The 21,355-nt window shown below is 38.5% G+C and overlaps 2 protein-coding genes across 3 annotated transcripts in view; both read left to right on the forward strand.

Annotated features, from left to right (window-relative positions):
* The window catches only part of LOC123874905 (RNA helicase aquarius), a 63,821-nt gene extending 50,243 nt beyond the window's left edge, over positions 1–13,578 (forward strand). For both annotated transcript variants that reach the window (XM_045920461.1, XM_045920462.1), the window contains 14 exons: positions 969–1,138; positions 2,917–3,048; positions 3,272–3,409; positions 3,898–3,989; positions 5,481–5,679; positions 5,989–6,172; positions 6,903–7,027; positions 7,649–7,809; positions 8,424–8,691; positions 10,289–10,460; positions 10,695–10,865; positions 11,475–11,672; positions 12,535–12,708; positions 13,311–13,578. In XM_045920461.1, coding sequence (XP_045776417.1) covers positions 969–1,138; positions 2,917–3,048; positions 3,272–3,409; positions 3,898–3,989; positions 5,481–5,679; positions 5,989–6,172; positions 6,903–7,027; positions 7,649–7,809; positions 8,424–8,691; positions 10,289–10,460; positions 10,695–10,865; positions 11,475–11,672; positions 12,535–12,708; positions 13,311–13,484 — 2,358 coding nt within the window. In that variant the 3' untranslated portion in view covers positions 13,485–13,578. The remainder of the gene's footprint in view (positions 1–968; positions 1,139–2,916; positions 3,049–3,271; positions 3,410–3,897; positions 3,990–5,480; positions 5,680–5,988; positions 6,173–6,902; positions 7,028–7,648; positions 7,810–8,423; positions 8,692–10,288; positions 10,461–10,694; positions 10,866–11,474; positions 11,673–12,534; positions 12,709–13,310) is intronic.
* Positions 13,579–14,549: 971 nt separating this feature from the next.
* LOC123874913 (probable G-protein coupled receptor Mth-like 4) lies at positions 14,550–20,930 on the forward strand. The gene is made up of 8 exons (XM_045920475.1): positions 14,550–15,100; positions 15,688–15,855; positions 16,474–16,592; positions 17,793–17,871; positions 18,845–19,005; positions 19,724–19,862; positions 19,938–20,027; positions 20,421–20,930. The coding sequence occupies exons 1-8, from the start codon at positions 14,841–14,843 to the stop codon at positions 20,632–20,634; spliced, it is 1,230 nt and encodes a 409-aa protein (XP_045776431.1). The 5' UTR covers positions 14,550–14,840; the 3' UTR covers positions 20,635–20,930.
* The last annotated feature ends 425 nt before the right edge of the window (positions 20,931–21,355 follow it).

Here is a 21,355-nt window from a genome sequence, read left to right on the forward strand (position 1 = left end):
GTTTTCTTTCTTATTTTAAGGCACGGTAGCCAAAATCCTTCTAAAGGCATTATATATTATGTATCCATTATAATTACGATATCTCAACTATTTTTTTATTATGCACGTGAGTTTCAATTTATGCAGAAATACTTCATTCAGGCTCCGTAATTCTCTTAGGAGTAACCTACACTTAAAGCGAACTGATGATGGCGCCGCCGCGCCGGGACCTGATTTTAATCTTTATTGATCTCGTTTGGCAAAACCATAAGTAGGCACTTCATGTACAAAACAACTCTTGTGTTGTTTCTTGTACTTGACCCAGCATTGATCACTAAATCTATACTTACAATATTATAAAACTAGCTGATGCCCGCAATTTCATCCGAGTGGATTTAATTTTTTTTTAAATCCCGAGGAAACTCTTTGATTTTCCAAAATAAAAAGTAAGCTACTCGTATGTCAATCTCCACTACAATCACTTTAACCATACTTACCTATTACCTACTCATGCAAAAATCACCATTGCTCCATTGCCACGTGATTGAAGGACAAACCAACAATTAGCAAACAAACACACTTTTGCATTGATAAATAATATGGGTAGTGACTTTTCTTTTCAATTCATTAATCGGAGAAACCTTTAGATCTTCCGCGTAGTATTACGATTTCGACTCTTACGACGCAATGTCTAAACTACAAATTCTGTTCTTTCAGAAAAGTGTTGAAAATATCAAATCTTTTTCCTCATTCACAGAATAAGGAAAAAGATTCGATATTTTCAGGATGAAAAACCCCTTGTTAATATTTTATCGCCGAATATTTTTGGGCTATCCTAATTCCAGCCTGAAAAAATCCACCATGTGTGCAAACATTTGGCTTATCTGTTAATGCCAACAGATCGCTTAATCCACGTGTAGTCGTTTTTGCAATTAGCATGCATTAATCATTAAAGTCATTTTCTGATTTAATTTTTCTTTTAAATTCAGGACGTTTACGAGACCTTCAACATTGTGATGCGTCGCAAACCCAAAGAGAACAACTTCAAGGCGGTGCTGGAAACAATACGCGAGCTTATGAATACTGAATGCGTGGTACCAGAGTGGCTGCACGACATTGTGCTGGGGTATGGAGACCCTGGCCAAGCGCACTATACCAGGTATGAAATAAAAAAAAATGAAAAGAAAAATAAAACCGACTTCAAAAACCAAAAACACAAATTAGGTACACTGATCGCAAGCAATTTTCTCTTATACATTGAGGAGTTCTGTTCTCCATCCCGAAGATATTCATCAGATCTTCACCAAATTTATATGGGTCCACCTGCACAGTATACCTTTTCAAACAAAAAAAAATCCAAATCGGTCCAGGGGTCGTTGAGTAATCGGGGAACATACATTAAAAAAATAAATAAAAAAAAAGATCCCGACGAATTGAGAACCTCCTCCTTTTTTGGAAGTCGGTTAAAAACAGGCATAGCGCTCAGGCAGGCAGGCATAGATCAATAGACATCAAAATCTGATGCTTGGATGAATAATTCATCCAAGACCTATTGCAAAGAATGCAAAATCCTATACAGTCGGCTATTCTATTTGTAAATATTCAAATATCTCTAAATATCTGATCTAGAAATAAGATAAATATACTATGTGGTATTTTTCGCATTCGTAAAATTAGTCTAGTTAGAATAAACAAACGATTTCTTGTTAACTATCCACCCACTAGTTCTTGTAGTACCGGTAAAATTGTATAGCCGCAGTGTAAGAAGAAGTACAGTGACCCAAGAGCCGTCCTAGCGTCACTAGACACTAGTATAAAGAGATATCACTTTTCCAATTACTAAAATAATAGGTACTTATGTAAATGCATGTAATTTTGTCAAACTGTTGTCAATAATTACAAATACATAAAATAAAATTGGCATATGCAGTTGATGAGGTCAGACCACTCCTTTGTCTTGCTCTTCACATCCCGCACGATTGTTCTGTCTAGATGTCTCCGTTGGTTAACTGTATTGGTCCCAATAGACTGTGGTATAACTATAACCTTGAATTGTTTTCGCATGAATTGCAAAACGTGGGAACGGCACGCGCGCTTGAAACACTTCTGATATTTTGAGAACGCACCTACTGTACCTAGGTATAGTCTGTTCGGTTTTAAGGTTTGGACAGATATAAAGTACGACGGCATGACTATGCGTGTTTTTGTGTAATATAAGGCTAGTTACACTGTTGAGTGGCTCCTATACAAGCTCTGGAGTATGAACGCTTTTATGAAGGACTGTTTCTTGTATACAACTTTCAAGAGCCATTATCTATACGTTATCTACTATTTTTCCCCAGGTTGTTAAGAGGGCTCTCTCCGTCACTCGTTTCATACAGTTGTATTTCCAATTTCATTTGAATATTAAGCAACCAAAGTCCATGAAATTTTGCAGACATATTCTAGAAACTAATATCTATGTCTGTGGTTTTCCAGATTTCTGTTAAAATATTCGGTTTCAAAGTTACGCGGTCTTAAAAAATTTCATACAAATCTTTGAGCCCCTGTAATTTTAAAACTACATATTTTTAGAAAAATCTAAAACACCACAGACACAGATATTGGAACTACGATTGTATGAAACGAGTGACGGCGAGAGCCCTGTTAAGGCTTAGCACATAATAATCGTGGCTATATCGTTTTCACCCGTGAAAAATTGATATAGGTACTAATTTCTAACGCCGATACTGTAAGAGCTTCATGCGGTAACCTAACGATTCTAAGCCTAAAAAACCAAACAGGACACAAGTCTTTAGTATTTACAATATATCTATATCGTAGGTAGGTACGCCTGAATTAGACGATCAAATGAAGAAAACCTAAATTCTATAGACAGTACAAATATTTTTTTTTTATACGGAAAATTTGTCTGATTCCTCATTTTTCTTCAATCAGAATGCCCAATGAGATCCCGACTCTGGACTTCAACGATACTTTCCTGGACATGGAGCACTTACGCAACAGCTTCCCAGGATACGAGATAAAAGTACAAACTGACGACCCGAGGAAACTAGTGCGTCCATTCAAGTAAGTCCATGACACATTAGACATTAAAACCAGCATATCTGCGGGAACTCTTTGATTTTCCGGTATAAAATCCAAAATATTATCTATCGCCATTCCACATTTCAGCCAAACCCGTCCAGTAGTTTTGCATGATGGAGTAACAAATATATACACACACACACACACATATTGGTACACACCTTTCGCCCTTATAATATTAGTGTGATTTCCTTTTCTTAACCAGACTAACATTTGAGAACGTGATGCGTAAACAAGAACTGGGCGAGAATGCAATGGACGAAGACGACGCTCGCAAGGTGATCGTAGTCGAACCTCACGTCCAGCCGAAGCGGGGACCCTATCTCTACAACGAACCCAAGAAGTGAGTAGCAAAGCTAATTATTGCTTAACACTTTAGTCAGATTACACCATTTATACTTTTATTTAACTTTTCAATTTTTTCACAAACTATCTCCATTGGCAAGCGTCACCAGAGATTGCATGGGGGCAACCAAACCATAGACTTCTAGACAACGGTCATGGAATTTTACGACGTGTGTTATAGACTATCAAGAAATCCATCTAGCATTATTTATGTAATGCCTGGTAGTATAGGTTTAACCTAATTTTATTATATTTTAATATATGATTATGGTATCATTGACTGATGATTTGTGAATTTCTGATGAGGTGGGAGGGTGACAAGGGAACTCTCTAATGGCGCATGGCAGGACAGTCAAAGGACTTATTCCGTTGTTTTCATTAGGTACTTTTCAAAAAAATAGCATTTTATCGGAACGGTAAGTCGCTCTGCAGTAGTGTTATATACAATTTAAAACAACTTTTATTAACTCGAGTTATGGTTTATAGGAACAACATCTTATTCACACCTACTCAAGTGGAAGCAATTCGGTCGGGGATGCAGCCTGGACTCACCCTAGTGGTTGGACCACCCGGAACTGGTATTTACTTCTTAATATTTATCCTAATTCGGTTGTACAGTACACTCAAAAGTGCTAAAGTTAAGAGCCGAAATTCAAAACCGGACGTTGCATCGTCAAAGTGCGGGCTCGCTTGACGCTGTAAAAACTTGCGACATGTTAAAGGGATGGTCCGTGAAAAGCTAGCAGACAAACAGACAGACACACTTTCCCATTATTATAATACTAGCCGATGCCCGCGACTTCGCCCGCGTGGATTTAGGTTTTTTGAAATCCCGTGGGAACTCTTTGATTTTCCGGGATAAAAAGTAGCATATGTGCTAATCCAGGATATTATCTATCTCCATTCCAAATTTCAGCCAAATCTGTTCAGTAGTTTTTGCGTGAAGGAGTAACAAACATACACACACACACACACACACACATACAAACTTTCGCCTTTATAATATTAGTGTGATTAGTATGGCTGAGTATAAATTTAGAGAAGAAAATATGTAGAAGTAACCATTACATTGCTAAACATCTGGAATTGCTAGAAATAGCATATATATCCATAGATATGTACATATATCTACCTGTGTTTTTCATAGAACCGTGGCATGTAAACATTTCAATTACTTTCAATGAAGCGGTACTTACGCCAAAGCGTCGAATCATGGTTCGTGTTAGAATAATAAATTTTAACAAGTGTTGTTCAAATTATTATCTACAACTGAAATCTACTGTTAAGTGTTTGAGAAAACTATGAAGACGAATTAGCTCTAAATTAAGTATTTTCCGTATCAGCCCACCATAATATAAAATTAATTTAATAATCCATACTAAAACTAATATTAGATGATGCCGCTTCGTTCGCGTAAGTTTCGGTTTTTTAAAATTCCTGTGAGAACTTTTTGATTTTCCGATGAATGAAGAGTCATTCTGTTTCCGGGATGCAAGACATCTCTGTACCAAATAGGTGATCCCACGATTCGTCGTCGTAGATGTAAAGTATTCCCTGGGAGCATTTTGGCGGGATTCATGCTATTTCTGTACCAAATTTCGTCAAAGTTGGTTAAACGGATGCGCCGGGAAAAGCTAGCAGACAGACGTGAGACAGACAGACACATGACGCATGACGTATCTTTAACATAGGGCCCTAACTACGTAGGCCAGTTCGGGTCGCTCCTTCGTCCTGCACTTACCGCACGATTGCTATGTATAAACGGCTTCGTGGAACCTCTATTTGTAATATCATACACTTGCCTGTACCCGCATTTTTACGATTATAACTCGGTCGCGCTAAGAGCTTGTCCAAAAGGAGCGTATTCACCGCCATTCTCTCGTGCGTATCACGCACGACCGTTTTGCCCAGAAAGAGCGTACCTACGCGCGAGCATTAAAATGTAATACTGAGGTTTTATAAAATGCTAGGGCGGTCTATGAAGCTATCTATGCAACTTTAGTAAAATCGAGCTTTCAACCAGTTATTTGAGAGGGTGTAATTCCTTCCACTATCCTATTTTATTGCAGGCAAAACTGACGTAGCGGTACAGATAATCTCCAATCTGTATCACAACTTCCCCTGGCAAAGAACACTGGTGGTCACCCACAGTAACCAGGCCCTCAACCAGTTGTTCGAGAAGGTGGCTGAACTCGACGTGGATGAGAGACATCTGCTGCGTCTGGGGCACGGGGAAGAGGCGCTACAGACGGATAAAGATTTTTCGAGGTTTGTTTATAATCCATCATCATAGGCCTTTCTCGATAAGTGCCACCACACCCAGTCCTCAGCTTTCTTGATATAACCACTTCCCGCCAGCCTCTTTAAACTATCGGTCGACTTTACTGAAGGTTCACTTGTACCTGGTCTCAACTCTAAAACTTTCGGGCTCCAGCGGCCATCGCTTTTACGAAAAGCATGGCAGCAAAAGCTATTTTATACGAGTGGGCGCGTTGCGAATAGCACATCGTACAGATTTATTTGATTCTAACGTTAATATGGATTTCTTTTAATTAATGCGATATTATTGTCTCATAGATACGGCCGTGTGAACTACGTGTTAGCGAAACGTCTGGAGCTGCTGGAGCAAGTGTCGAGGCTGCAGAGCACGCTGGGCGCGGGCGGCGACGCGGGCGCCACGTGCGAGCTGGCGCACCACTTCCACGTGTACCACGTGCGCCCGCGCTGGCAGACCTTCCTGCACACGTGCAGCAAGGATCAGGTAGTTATATGTACCTTAGATTTCTCACGTGGACCATCAAATAAAAAAGACAGAATTTTCGGAATAAGTTTTTTATATTTTAGTATAAATATATACGACAATAAAAAAGTGTTTATCCCACTTGTGAAATCAAATTATTGATATTCAAAAACTTTACACTGTACTTTGCCACACCCTAAGCCAATATTCAACTAAATGTGGATAAACGTTTTCTTGTTTCGATTTTGGATCGGACATAGATTAAAGATAATAATCTAGAAGTGAGTTTGGAACTTCTAGATTATTTTAGACATAAGCTAATAGACCTACACCATAAAATGTTTGAAATATGGATCAGACATAGTTTTAGCGACCATTATGTCGATAAAATAATAATGGTTTGCAATAATTGTCAAAGCCAAAGAGCTCTGAAGGAATGAAAATGAATATTATTCATTTTACGTCCATTATTTTTGAATCTATATCCGATCCAATATCGAATCATGAACATGTTAATTCATAATTATTTTGTTGAATATTTGGCTTAGGATGTGTCGTAAAATTTAAATAACATTTAGCATATCAGTTTTTGCATAGTTATTAGTTTTTTAAATGTAGATTCAGAAAAATAGTATGAATAACCAAAGTTTTATTAATAGAAAATTAACATACTTGCTTAAATTTTATTTCGATAACTTTGAATTGCTAATTATGTCAATTAATTATTACAAAACTTATTTTATTTGTTTAGGCAAAATCGATAGAGACGATCAGCAAAGAGTTTCCATTCCACGAGTTCTTCGACGATGCTCCCAAACCACTGTTCCCCGGGAAATCCTACCAGCAAGACATGGATATTGCTGAGAGCTGCTACCGGTATTTATTTGACTTTGTACTTGCTTTCTATTAAACACTATTTAATAATAATCACGAAGAAAATCCTTTTTAGGGTTCCGTACTTCAAAAGGAAAAACGTTATAGGATCACTTTGTTGTCTGTCTGTCTGTCCGTCTATCCGTCGTGTATGTCAAGAAACCTATAGGGTACTTCCCGTTGACCTAGAATCATGAAATTTGGCAGGTTGGTAGTTCTTATAGCACAAGTATAAACGAATAAATCTGAATACTGTGGATTTGTGGTTACATCACCGAAAAAAAATTAAAATGTGTTTTAATTTTCAAAGTAAGGTAACTATACCAAGTGATATATCACATGAAAGGGCTTTACCTGTACATTCTAAAACAGATTTTTATTTATTTTTATGCACAATAGTTTTGATTTATCATGCAAAATGTCGGAAAAAATACCCAAGTACGGAACCCTCGGTGCGCGAGTCTGACTCGCACTTGGCCGGGTTTTTTTGCATAGGCAACATCCCTATTGGGACGGTTCCTCCCGCATCTCACCCCTTCAACTCTGCATGACTTCTTCGTCCAGACGTGTCTCTTGTATTGGTTCCTGTGTACTGTGGTAATAAGTTTGTTACTTTGTTCACAGTTACATAGACCACATATTCGAGGAGTTGGAAGAGTTCCGCGCGTTCGAGCTGCTGAGGTCAGGCCTGGACCGCTCCAAGTACCTGCTGGTTAAGGAGGCCAAGATTATTGCGATGACGTGCACACATGCCGCCCTGAAACGCTCTGAACTAGTTCAAATGGGTATGTTACGATAATGCATTATTATTGAACCTATTTTGTGTGAAAGTGACAACTTTTTTAAGCGCGTTGGGATGGATCAAAAGTTTGAGGTCGCGTCACCGACATGTAAATAGTTTTGATTCACAAATTATGGAATATTAATTTTTGATACTAAAATAAATTTAAAAATCCAAAAAAAAAAGCATTGTTATTACATAATTTAAAGTTTTTATATCTGTCAGCAGTCAAATTCAAATTCAAAATATTTTTATTCAATTAGACTTTTACAAGTACATTTGAATCGTCAAGAGCATCTACCACTGGTTTGGAATGCCTTTCCTACTGAGTAGACCAACAAGAAACTCGGCTGTCCCCACTGCCTGCTAATTTGGAGATACCTTTGAAAAAGTCAAAACTCTGTTTTTTCTTTGGGACACAAACACATACATTGGGCCGATTAGGCCGATGGAGCATGGTTGAAAGAATTGAATCTTAGACACAATGACCTTCCTAAAAAGTCTTAGTTTTCTATTTTTTTCCAAGTAAATGAAGCTATTAAACAATCTAGCATTCCAAATTTATTTTTACTCTTATTTCAACAGAATATTTTTATATATACATTTTGCTTTCGACAGGTTTCAAATACGACAACATATTGATGGAAGAGTCCGCACAAATTCTCGAAATCGAAACTTTCATTCCGCTTCTCCTGCAAAATCCCCAAGATGGACGCTCGCGTCTCAAACGCTGGATCATGATCGGGGACCATCACCAGCTGCCGCCGGTGGTCAAGAACATGGCCTTCCAGAAGTATTGCAACATGGAACAGAGCTTGTTCACGCGAATGGTCAGACTTGGAGTACCCTATGTAGAATTGGACGCGCAAGGAAGAGCGCGGTCAAGGTATTTTTCATAATTTTAAGTTTTGATAATCTCGGGAGTCCCCACTACCTGTCAATTTTTTTTTATTAACGACGGTGTTTCTCTGCTTTATTTTACCGTGAGTTTGCACCAGAAAACATTAAACATGTGAATCTTTGACAGGTCGTCGTATGTGATGAACTTCATAACGTGTTTTGTTTTACCTACGATCGCACTGCAGAAAATCGGGTAAATTCGTTGACGGATTTTAAGATTTGTTGGAATTTCAAATTGTAACAAGTTCCTTTTCAACAAATTATACGAAACCGCAACTGCTAGTAAAACGATTATCGCCTGTACGTCAAAGCTATTGATGTTTCACAAGAATATGCGGAAGACGTTAAACTCAAATATTTATTGGATTGGATAAAATTTAATCTAGGACTATAAATCGCGTTGTTAATTATTTTATAAACTACCAAATTATGCCCGCGACTTCGTCCGCGTCGATTGAGGTTTTTGAAATCCCGTAGGAATTCTTCGATTTTCTGGGATAAAAAGTAAACCTACATCCTTCACCAGGACGAAAGCCATTTCTGTATGCAATACTCAAACCTCGTCCTTGTGGATTTCGATTTTTTAAGTTCGCGGAATTTCTTTAATTTTCCGGGACCAATAATAACTAGCCTATTTTTTTCCCGGGATGCAAGCTGTCTATGTACTAAATTTCGTCAAAATCAGTTGAACGGATGGACTGTGAAAAGATAACAGACAGATAGACTCGCTTTCGCATTAATAATATTTGTATGGATGAACACGTAGACACAATTTACATAGTATAAAAGAGGCAAAATTCATGCTTACAGTTATTTTACTGTCAACCCTACACTATACGACAATGTGTTATGATAATATCATTTTAATGTTATAGCTTTAACCACTTAAAAGGAACTTTTAATGCACATTGATTCACAATTGTGCAATAAACATATCTTAAACAGATGTAATGATGTCACATCTTCGCAAACACATTTAAGTATACCTATTACGTATACTATTCCGTCATCGTTTTTGCTTTGAACTGTAGCATTAAGTATATTTTTCAATGTGATGATGAACAGAACTTATTATTTAAAGGCTACCATTATCAATAACTAATATTAGGTACACTCATTTCTCAGGCGCAAAATATTTCACTCAAATCGCGGCTTTGCTATGAATCAGATTATCAAAAAGTTTGGCAGTCATGTTTCTTATTTTTATCTTATAATTCATTCATAAAATTATTGAAGCTGAAGTGGAATAGGTGGAGTACATAATTCTAAGAACCGATAGTTTACGAGGTCCCAAGCTAATGTAATAGCAATCTTGCACCGAAAAGCGCAGCGTTGGTAGATGACATCAAATAAGTAGCGGGGAACCGCTGAATTCAGCGCAAGACATGTGGACAAGTAAGGGATATGTGGGATTTCTAGTAAAATCCCCTCTGTGGCCATCCTCAGCGCATGTTAAAAAGCTCGGAAAACTGACGAACGTGCGCCGTCACCTCTATGTAGAAGATATCTAGTAGGTCCAGCAGTGAATGTCTATCAGTGACAGTGACGAAAATCACTGTGTTGACGTTTCTTATCTCCCGCAGTATATGCAACCTGTATCGCTGGCGGTACCGCAACCTAGGCGACTTGGCGCACGTGTGTCGCCTGCCCGAGTACCGCGCAGCCAACGCTGGTCTTCGCCACGACTTTCAACTTATCAACGTGGATGATTTCAACGGCGCGGGCGAGACTGAACCCAGCCCTTACTTCTATCAGGTAAGATGGTATTTCGCGCACGTGTTGTACAATGTAAGGCGTACGTATCACTGGCGCGTACGCGGCTTTAAGGCCCTACCCCGACAGACTTCAAAAAGACAGCGTAGCAATCTTAATATTAATTACGAATACATATCCACTCACACATACACACGTATACACATACACTCACACACACCCACATACACGCACACGCATATTAATTACCATAAAAAATAAAAATGTTTTTCGTAGAACTTGGCGGAGGCCGAGTATGTGGTAGCGGTGTTCATGTTCATGCGACTGGTGGGCTGGCCGGCGCACCGCATCTCCATCCTCACCACCTACAACGGCCAGAAGCACCTCATCCGCGACGTCATCACCAAGCGCTGCGCCGACAACCCGCTCATCGGCAGGCCACACAAGGTTAGTGGATATGCTGAACTTTAGGCAATAATACTGTACAAGAATTTCTTTGTATTGGCCCGGAGTTAGGGAGTTGGCGTTTTTTCTCCTCTGTGCTTTGGAGAGCACGTCAAGCTGTCAGTCCTGGGCTAGAACTCTATGGTCGTGTTGGATTGCCGTCCCATCGGAATTTGCGAGCGAGGAAATAGATAATGCATCTGTATTTGCGCACACACTTGTGCACTATAACATTTCCTGCGCAAAAGGCTAATCTCCGTGGAAATTAGGCGCTCGTGGCCAAAATGTTTCTTTTAATATGCATTAACACCTTATTTACAGAATGAGATCTAGCTTGGACTGTTTATGATATACCTAATTAAGTCACTACCCATATTATAAATGCGAAAGTGTGTTTGTTAGCCCTTCAATAACCGCAAGCCGCAACGGATCAACGTGATTTTTTGAATAGATACAGGTCTGGAGAGAGACGGTCTATTACTGTTAGTATATAACCCACGGCATTTTTAAGAATCGGTCAAGTGCGAGTCAGTCTCACATAGGAAGGGTCCCGTACCATCATGCAAGAAATAGCAATGTGACTGGAATGAATTATTATGAACGTTCTCGTAGGTGACAACGGTGGACAAGTACCAAGGGCAGCAGAACGACATCGCGCTTATATCGCTGGTGCGGACCAAGGCCGTGGGCCACGTGCGCGACCTGCGCCGCCTCATCGTGGCCGCGTCGCGCGCGCGCCTCGGCCTCTACGTCTTCGCGAGAGCCAATCTCTTCAGGAACTGCTTCGAGCTGCAACCTACGTTTAATCAGGTAACTCAACCTTTTTTTAAAAAGAATATTAGCCATGTTAGTCTTGACTAATATTTCCCTTTCCCCTCCAACTAAGCGTTAAGCTTGTGCTAGGAGTGGTTACGACAATAGTGCAATGGGTGGGATTTGAACCGCCGACCTTTCGGATTTCAGTCCTCTCCTCAACCATTGAGCTATTGAGGCTATGATACATACTTTACTTGAGTTTCCCATGTAGTGTTCTAACACGTGTTTGAAATGTACCAATCCGTACGTGGTAGAGTGGTTGATAGCCTAAGCCTTGTCCTTGTCTTGTCCTTCTAAAAGAAGAGCGGTGCTCAGTATTGGGCTGGCGATAGGTTAAAATTATTATTCACTATTTTCTCTATTACCTACCTAAGCTACGCAAATTGTTATCGCTGCTAATACTTTCAAGTAGGTATCTATAATATTTGCACCTTTATCAAAAATACTGTTGGAAAACATTTTTTTACGTTGTATTACGTTTTTATGGGTTACTCCGTGGGTCATAAATAAACTTTATCATTGTTCAAGCGTCAATTTAATTCATTAACGTCATTCTAATGAGTAAGTGCGTCTTATTATTCAGCAATTAAATAAAATACGGCATAATTAATTACATTGTGATTCGTGATTTTTGTAAATGTTGAGGAAAAATAGAGTACACTTTATAATTACCTATCACATTAATGAACTGAAATATAATAAACACCATAAATTATATACCGACCTGACCCGATGGCACCCAATGCGTTTAGTTTCAAACCAAATTTGTTCATTGATTATTTTCTATGACAAAACCACTACAGCGGACAATAAAAGAATATTCATTCAATAATTTATTAATCCTCTTGTCGTTTAGCTCGTGGAACGTTCCCTGGAGCTGGAGATCATCCCGGGGGAGCGCTACCCGGCGCAGCGCAGCGCCACCGCGGCCGTGCCGGACGCGCTGGTGCTGAGCGTGCGCGACATGCCGCACATGGCGCGCTTCGTGTACGACATGTACCTGGACATCGTGCGACAATCCGACTCGCAGGTAAATCTCCACAGGGGAACTTTTTTAGGGTTCCGTACCTTAAAAGGAAAAACGGAACCCTTAAAGAATCACTTTGTCTGTCTATGCGTTTGTTATATCTGTCAAGAAAACCTATAGGGTACTTCCCGTTGACCTAGAATCATGAAATTTGGTAGGTAGGTAGGTCTTATAACACAAGTAAAGAAAAAATCCGAAAACCGTGAATTTGTGGTCACATCACAAAAAAAAAATGTGTTTCAATTTTCGGTTAGATAACTATACCCAAGTGGGGTATCACATGGAAGTGCTTTACCTGTACATCACAAAGCAGATTTCTATTTATTTTTATACACAATACATAGTTTTTGATTTATCATGCAAAATGTCAAAAAAATAGCCAAGTACGGAACCCAAGTGCGCGAGTCTGATTCTCACTTGGCCGGTTTTTTTTTTAAATCTTGTACCTATTTACACTTGATCAGTTTTTTAACTCCCGACCCCAAAAAGAGGGGTGTTATAAGTTTGAAGTGTGTATCTGTGTATCTGTCTGTGACCTCGTAGCGCCTAAACGAATGAACCGATTTTAATTTAATTTTTTAAATTCATTTTATATTGTACGCCAGAAATCACAAAAGTCGTGGAGCGCGCCGGGCTCGGGCGCGCCGGCCTCGCGCCCCGAGCACTTCGTGCCCGCGCACCCCGGCGCCGCGCCCGACAGCGACGACGAGGAACCTGACGCCGCGCCCTCCTTCACGCCCACCGACATCGTCAACGAAGTGGACGAAGCCAACGCCTGAACACGAAAACCTAACATATTTTTGAAGTCCGAAATACATACCACCTCTGTAACTTAAGCATAAGTAAAATAAAAAATTAATAAAATTAATAAACCATATCGCTGGTTTTCTTATACCTACATTATGCCCAATTTTCGGTTAGTCCCACCTTGTTTACGCCCATTGACATCGTCAAGTATACCCAACTTTCGACACTTGTAATACTTCGCACCTTTAGAATTAAGTCTTCGAGCTATTTTAAAATTTTAAGATTTCAATTCTGGGTGATGGTCATGGTCAACGTCCTTGAATGACCATCTTCATCGATTTTTATTAAAACGTAAATCTGTTGGCGCGTAAGGACAAATTTATTTTTACGAATATCTTGACCCAAATAAATATATTTTTTTGCATACGCAGGCCCTTGTCAAGGCGATCTGGGCAGACATTCCTATAAAAACTCAATACAAACCGCATATGTCTTGTGAACGACACCACTGGGGTTTTGTTTACAATACACGTTTTTACTCGACTGCGGCAAAGCCAAAAGGAAGGATTATGATTTTAGCAGTCTACGTATGTGGGTGTGTATGTTTGTATCCAGATTCTGTGTGTTCCACCGTAGCGCCTAAACTACTGGGCCAATTTTGATGAATGAGGTGTCAATCGATTCGTCGTAAAAGTCCGGTTGACATAGGCTACATTTAATACAAAAAAATTGACCTAGCGGATGTTATGAAAAAAAGTAGGGGGCTCCAAATTTTTTTTGCTATTTTATCGAGTGGGGTGTCAAATGAAGGAGGAGAAAATTTTGAGTTCATAAATACAAATGTACTACAACATTAAAATATACCAAGCGACAGAAAACAATTTTACTATAATATTTCAGCGTTTATTAAGACGATCGCAGTCGGGTTTTAGTTTTCAACTTTATTACTAGTTTTTATGCAAACGACACCACGGCCGACTACTAAAAATTGTACTCACTACTGCAGTCTCGTTACCAAAAGTAAACGATTCCCCACTTAGTGTCGTTGATAAGGTAGGAAGGTACAAACTCTGCAGTTAGTAATATTTACGCTATTACTACGCTACTTAGAACGCAATCCCATTAACCATAACTAAATTGATAATAACGTATTATTATTTTCATGATTCAAATCGCAATAATATTGGTGACTGTAGTCTGTAAGCCCAAACACCTTGGAGCAGTAGTACACGCTGCGCGGGCTTTATAGCAAGGCGTGCGATTCGATACCAATTTAAATATTTCAATACTTACGAGTTTCGTAACGAAAAATAATAATTTTCGTAAAGTTTGTTAACTTAGTGCAATTATATTTACTTAATTAATTAGCGATATTTATTGGTGTTAATATGAAAGTGGTTTTATTATTTGCGGCTATCGGCCTGATTTCCTGTGAGCCTCAAACCTCATATTGCTGTAAACCAGACCAGGGTGTTATGGCAGATGTCGAGAACCGCTGCGTGGACGTAGTCAACAATGTGACGACGCCTACCAAACTTTCCTGTGAGGTCGTCTACCATTTCAATCAATCGGATTATAACTTTATTGTGACTGATGATGGGAGACTGATCTTGTTGTTTGGTTCGGATCCACAGATTGAGCCTGAACAGTAAGTGATTATTCATTGCTTCTTCTTTAATCCCACATAGATGGTCCGCTTTCCTGCATTATCCCGCTAACTTTACCCGATCTTGATTATTCAATTTTCAAAAACCTAACTATATTGGTCCTCTGGTGTGTGACCACGTCGACGATGTCTAGCGCTTTCTTGGACAACCCTGATATTTAACTCCACGGGGGATGGGGATGTTGAGACATCTTTTACTGACTAACTTTGTGGTTTCCGTGCTAAGTGAGTAAGTACGTCACCATACCAACTACATAAGATGGACAGGCCATTTATTGCTTAAAATACCTACTTATCGGACCGATTTTGATGCTGTTTTTGTATTGCTTACCTTTGTGTAATAGTCAATGATATGTAACCTTATATCTTGAAATCCTTAGAGTTCCTTTATAGGTTAGTACCTACGAGTACCTATATCTCTGTCAGCGACTTCTTCCGCGTGATAGGTATAATTTATAGCCTATAGGTAGAATTCGGGCATAATGTAAAGTATCTATCATCCAAACTTACAAACTTTACTCCTTTATTACCTACTTATTTACTTAGATTAAAAAACAATCTTTTTACAGGTTTTGCATAACAAATCGGACGTTAAACGCAAATGAGAGATCCGCAGTGGTATGCGATGAAGTAGAAGAAGAAATCATAGACGAAAGTGTCCTCGGATACTGTATGCTAGTATCTATCGTGTTCCTGATACTAACTCTGATAGTTTATTGTGCATTGCCTGAAATGAGGTAACATACCTATATGCCAATGGCAGTATCATCTCCCCAGGTTTATATAAAAATCTTTACTTGAAAGTGTCTAGTTTAAGAAATTAGTCCGAGTATCAACTAATTTGTGAGTAACTCACGTCAAACTTATTATTTTGACTAAATTTTCAATTTCATTAGGGTTAATGAAATTGAAAATGAGACGGAAAACTTCGTGACGAAACCTTGAAAATTCATGTAGTATTCAATAAGAATAAGTGTAAGTAAAGACATAGTATGTCTAGTGAGTTAGATACAGGCTGAGTCGTGTCTACAACAGTAAGAAAGTTGCCTCAAATGTTGAACCCGTTTAATGCTGCAGTGTCGGGAGATATGCTACGTAAATATTTTTGTCGCAAATTCGACCATTTTCCCTGTCGTGTGTTGTCCATTTTCCCATTTTATATATATCTTAAAATACGTCCACCCTGACGATAACTTTTGCTCCTACTTATACAAAATTTTCGTCAAACACGACTTTCAATTTTGTGTTTCAATGCGGCTTTATCTATAAGAATGGATTTTTTCACATCTGTAGGATATTAATAGACTGGTTACAAGAAAATATGATTGTAATCTAAAATGGCTTTCATGTTTCAGGGACTTACAAGGAAAGAGCATAATTAACTTCTGCGCAAGTTTAGCGCTTGGTCTCAGTATTCTAAGTATATTGAAATTGCAATTTGAGTACTCACATATGGGATTGTGTGCTGCACGAGGTAGGTAAATGAATTCTCTTTTATACACCTTACCTAATATGTAGGAACACGCACTCATTTACATACGTAGGTACCTATAGATAGAACCGCCCTGAAACATGCTGAAATCGATATGATAACACTATTTACATTAGGGAGATACCCATTTGTAGATAGGCACACATGATATTATTATGCATACTAAAGTGACGTAGGTATACATATCCATGTACAATATAAATCGCATCTTAAACAAAAACGCCCTACTTACAGGTACAAAAATACATCTATTTAAAAAACTAACATTTTCGGTAGGTACATAACTAATATAACATACAGAAACAAAATCTGCTTAAAAACCAAAATAACAGTAGTTACTACATAGTTGTATCAGGAGGGCTGGAAGCGAACATTGGCGTCTGAAACCCGTCCTAAGTCCTAACTCCTGTTCTTCAAATCTAGGTACTGTCAATAGTGCCCGGTTACAGCACGCCTCTGGCTGCGAGTGCACGGCGCGTGTGACGTTTATTTATTTATTAATTCTGATACAAGTTAGCCCTTAACTGCGATCTCACCTGGTGGTAAGTGATGATGCAGTCTAAGATGGAAGCGGTCTAGCTTGGAAGGCGTATACTAGTTTCATTAAACCCATGTCCCTGATCGGTTCATAGGCGGTATAGTATCAGGACGATAAATAGTTTGGCAGCGGTAGAGTGGATTGGCCAGCAACGCATCAGCGGTACCTCTGGTACTGCTGGTATTCATGGGCGGTGGTAATCACCTAACATCAGATGACCCGCTTGCGCGTTTGCTCGCTATTTCACTATATATTTTATATTTTAAAAAAGGTGGTAAAGTAACCAGACTAGACTAGAGATATTTAGAAATCACCAATTCCCAAATTGCTGCTACCGGGAATCGAACCCAAGACCTCCCACTTATAAAGACCACAGAGCTCAGCACTGCGCTAGGTAGATCGTCATAATTATCGTAATATTATCGTAATTATTAACGTCCTCTTAATTAATCTTCAATTAGACTTAACTCAAGGGCAACTAATTAGAACATTCATTTTAATTTTTGAACGTAACATGTACATTGTACAGCGCCAGACCAATCTTGATGGTTACATATTATTATATTTCCATGGTAAACAATTAATGTTTCTTTATTTGCCTACTTTATACCTACGTACCTACTGATTTTATGTTATTGTTCTAGGTTTCTTCATTTACTTCTTTTTACTTGCAAGCTTCTTTTGGACGAACGCGATATCAATACAGATTCTTCTGAATTTAAAGTTAGTATAAAATTTATAGCAAGTACAATTACGCGGCGATGCGTGCAATTTATAACGTCCTCGTAAATCGTCAGACGTCAGTCATCTAGAAAACTAGATTCATCGAGATTCAATGTTGATTGATTTTTAAATTGTTTTTTTTTTGCTGAAATACCTATCCAATTGCCTAGTCAAATATCTATTTTAACTAATTTAAAAAAAAACACGGAAGTCAGCATACACAGTTATTTCGAGTCACTATGTTCTCATTGGTTACAACTCGCCGGTACGGTGCGATAATCGCAAACTCAAGCAATCCACCATCGTCCGCACAAAAACTAATGTTGAGTAGGGGAAGCTGAATGAAGGGACGACCAAACGAGTCTTTTGGCATAGTCCATTTTAGTAGAACGCAACCGTTGTACAACTACTACCTGCCGCACCTTGTTGTATACGGCTATATCTAGTAGCTACCGCACTTTGGCTTTAAGCCATAACAATTACCTACATAAATTATTGGCGCCAGACAGTCAATTCCAGGGTGTACAATGTACATGTACACTTAATTTACGAATGAACGACCAAACAATGCCGTCACGAGACAACTTATCGTAAATTGCAATGTCTTATTATCATAAATTCAAACAACCTTTGGTTAGACAAGACACTTATTAATAATTCAATATTCTAGTCACAGAAATGGTAATGAGTGGATTTAAGCGCCACATTATGTAATCGCTTAATATAGCGTTAGCATATTCGTAAAATGAGATTTAAATAACTTCTCGTCATTATCAGCATATCAACCGATAGATACAATCCATTGCTGGACATAGTTGTAGGGATTTTCACACGCCACGGTCTTGTGCCGCCTGAATGCTTCCAAAGCTAAACTTTTCGGGCAACTTGAGACCCCAGCATCTATCAGTTTTTCCAACTAAGTATGTGGTCTACTCATTGCGATAATTTATTTTACTAAGTATAATGATTACAGGCGACCAACTACCTCCGACTACGGTTGGAAGGCGTTCGCCTGGTACGCTGCGTACGCTTGGGGATGCCCAATAGTTTTAACAACAGCAATGGCAATTGTTAATTTTCTCCCAGGCTACCATAGAAAGCCTGGTATAGGATTAAATACATGCTGGTTCTATAGTAAGTACCTATTTGTAAATATGTACGCACTTAACACGCTATTAAATTAATGTAGGAAGTGGGGCGTAATGCAGGGAAATTCAAATTGACATTTCACTTTTTAAATATCATTTAATATATTTTTTGTTTTGTCCTACGTATAGCAAATTTTACCCCACCGAGCGAGGGGGCACATTATCTTTCTCTCTCGTCTGGCTTTACACTGATTAGCCAATGTCAAGTTTGTAGTTATTTACAAGTTAGGGAAACTATGTATATGTATAAGTATGGACTTCGACTGTGCCGGCGCCCGCCGACATACACGCGGCGCCCCTTTAGAGCGCTCCAGTCAGTTCCACAACCAATAAACACCAGCAGAACACAAAAACCGCCCACTTCTACGCGCGTCAGCAAACGCCACCACAGACGAAGTCCGGGGGCAGATTAATACATCATTGTGAGCACTTTGACATGAACTGAAAATGGGATAAACTTGATCATGCGACGTCATCGCGTTGCATGCACGGACTGCCATATGCATGTCGTTATTATTTTAATTTTGTGATCTTCTAAGATATTATTCTAAATTAAATTATATAAAGGGCAATTTTGGTCTGAATTAATTACATGAGATAACCAACAATTTTATTTTGGTAAGGATTAGTATTAAGTCAGTAAAACACCTTGGATAGTAAAGCTTTGTAGACCACACCAACTTATAATTTTTTTTTTATTTCAGACATGCGTGTACAGTGGCATTATATGTACAGCGTCATGACAATCTTGATCCTTGCAAACATCTGCATATTTGTTTACATTTCTATTTACCTGTGGCGGATTTCATTCGCTAGTACTCACATAAAAGCTCTAAAATATAAGTATGTTCTAAATTTTCTTTCAAGTTACTCTTTCAAGTTACTTAAGGCATACTTTCTAATAATTTATAATTGCAGGTTTGTTATGACGGTGCGAATGATTATCATTATGGGATTGCCTTGGGTCTTTGAAATGATCAGCTCGCTAAGCAAACCTCACATTATTTGGTAAGTAGATTTTGTTAGTTAAAATAAAGTACATAATAATACTATAAATAATAACGTACTATAATAAAGTACATAATAATAATAAGAACATAGCTATCCCTTATGTCGTAAATAGTAGCTCTCTTCAGTTCTATAATAACTAAATTCCGAATTATAATAACTAAAATCCATCCTTATTTTCGTCTCAAATTACAATTTACTAAATCTCGTGCCGTATAAAAAGCTATTGGAAACTTGTCCGGTATGTACATAAATTTAAAAAATGTTTAGGTAATTAAATTAAAAGATGAAGACACTCTTAGCATACGTAATATTATATTATTAAATTATAGCGTTAATATTAAATAACATCAAATGATATTATCATAATAATTTAGTTTGAATATTTTTCAGGGTCATAACAGACATATTCAATATGTTACAAGGACTGCTAATTTTTCTGCTGCTCGTCGTGTTCCGAAAACGCGTGATAAAAGCAATGTTCAAGAGGGGTTGGCTGGACTGTATATCGGGATACGTCGGACGCTACCTGGCGGTTGGTGATGATGAAGAAGACGTGGTGAACCACACGACTGACTTTGGTCTCCAAGAGACACTCACTAAATAGCTGGTGATTGCCCTGTCGCTACGCGTCGAACGGTGGACTATACGGTTTTATACTTAGTGAGTCTATGAAACTGTAAAGTCCATGTACCTGAATGTATTACAGATAGGTACATACATACACTACTTTATGTCCTACATTCGTTTTCATACTTTGATGGTAGTGTGTCAGAAGCCTTCACGCAAGCGCGACAACTGTACCTTTCAAACTAACGGATGAACGTTGCGCGAATGCATGGGTAACAAAGAGACATACCTAGGTATAAACTATAAACATCGAGTACGGAACGGATAGCGGAGGCTTAGTGACACTTCAGTCCGTCCATCCGTCTGTCCGTTAGTCTGCCAGCGGGTTGTATCTCGTAAACCGTAACAGGTAGTGAGTTGAAATTTTCACAGAATGTCTATTTCTATTGCCGCTACAACAACAAATAATAAAAATTTCAAAATGGCCACCATGAAAATTTAAAAAAACGTTTCTTGTATTGTACGGAACCCTTCGCGTTCGAGTCCGACTCTCACCGATTTTATTTTTATGTAAGTAGGTACTTAATAAAAATATAAGTAGATAGGTATTAACAAGGTCTCGTGTAAAAAGTCAAATAAGTAAGCTTTAAATTATTATACAAAATTTTGCATAAATAAATACAAAATCCAGTTCCAGGCGTTCAAGTTTGTTGTGTATCGAGAATCCAGATCGACCTACCTACTCGTTACTCGTAAGC

Source organism: Maniola jurtina, chromosome 19 (genome assembly GCF_905333055.1).
Source record: "Maniola jurtina chromosome 19, ilManJurt1.1, whole genome shotgun sequence".
Classification (NCBI taxonomy): Eukaryota; Metazoa; Arthropoda; class Insecta; order Lepidoptera; family Nymphalidae; genus Maniola; species Maniola jurtina.

Coding starts and splice junctions, on each gene's coding strand:
- LOC123874913 (XM_045920475.1), top strand. CDS start 14,841: ATGAAAGTGGTTTTATTATTTGCGGCTATCGGCCTGATTTCCTGTGAG. Junction 17,872..18,844: donor CAGATTCTTCTGAATTTAAA/GTTAGTATAAAA, acceptor TAATGATTACAG/GCGACCAACTACCTCCGACT. Junction 19,006..19,723: donor AAATACATGCTGGTTCTATA/GTAAGTACCTAT, acceptor TTTTTATTTCAG/ACATGCGTGTACAGTGGCAT.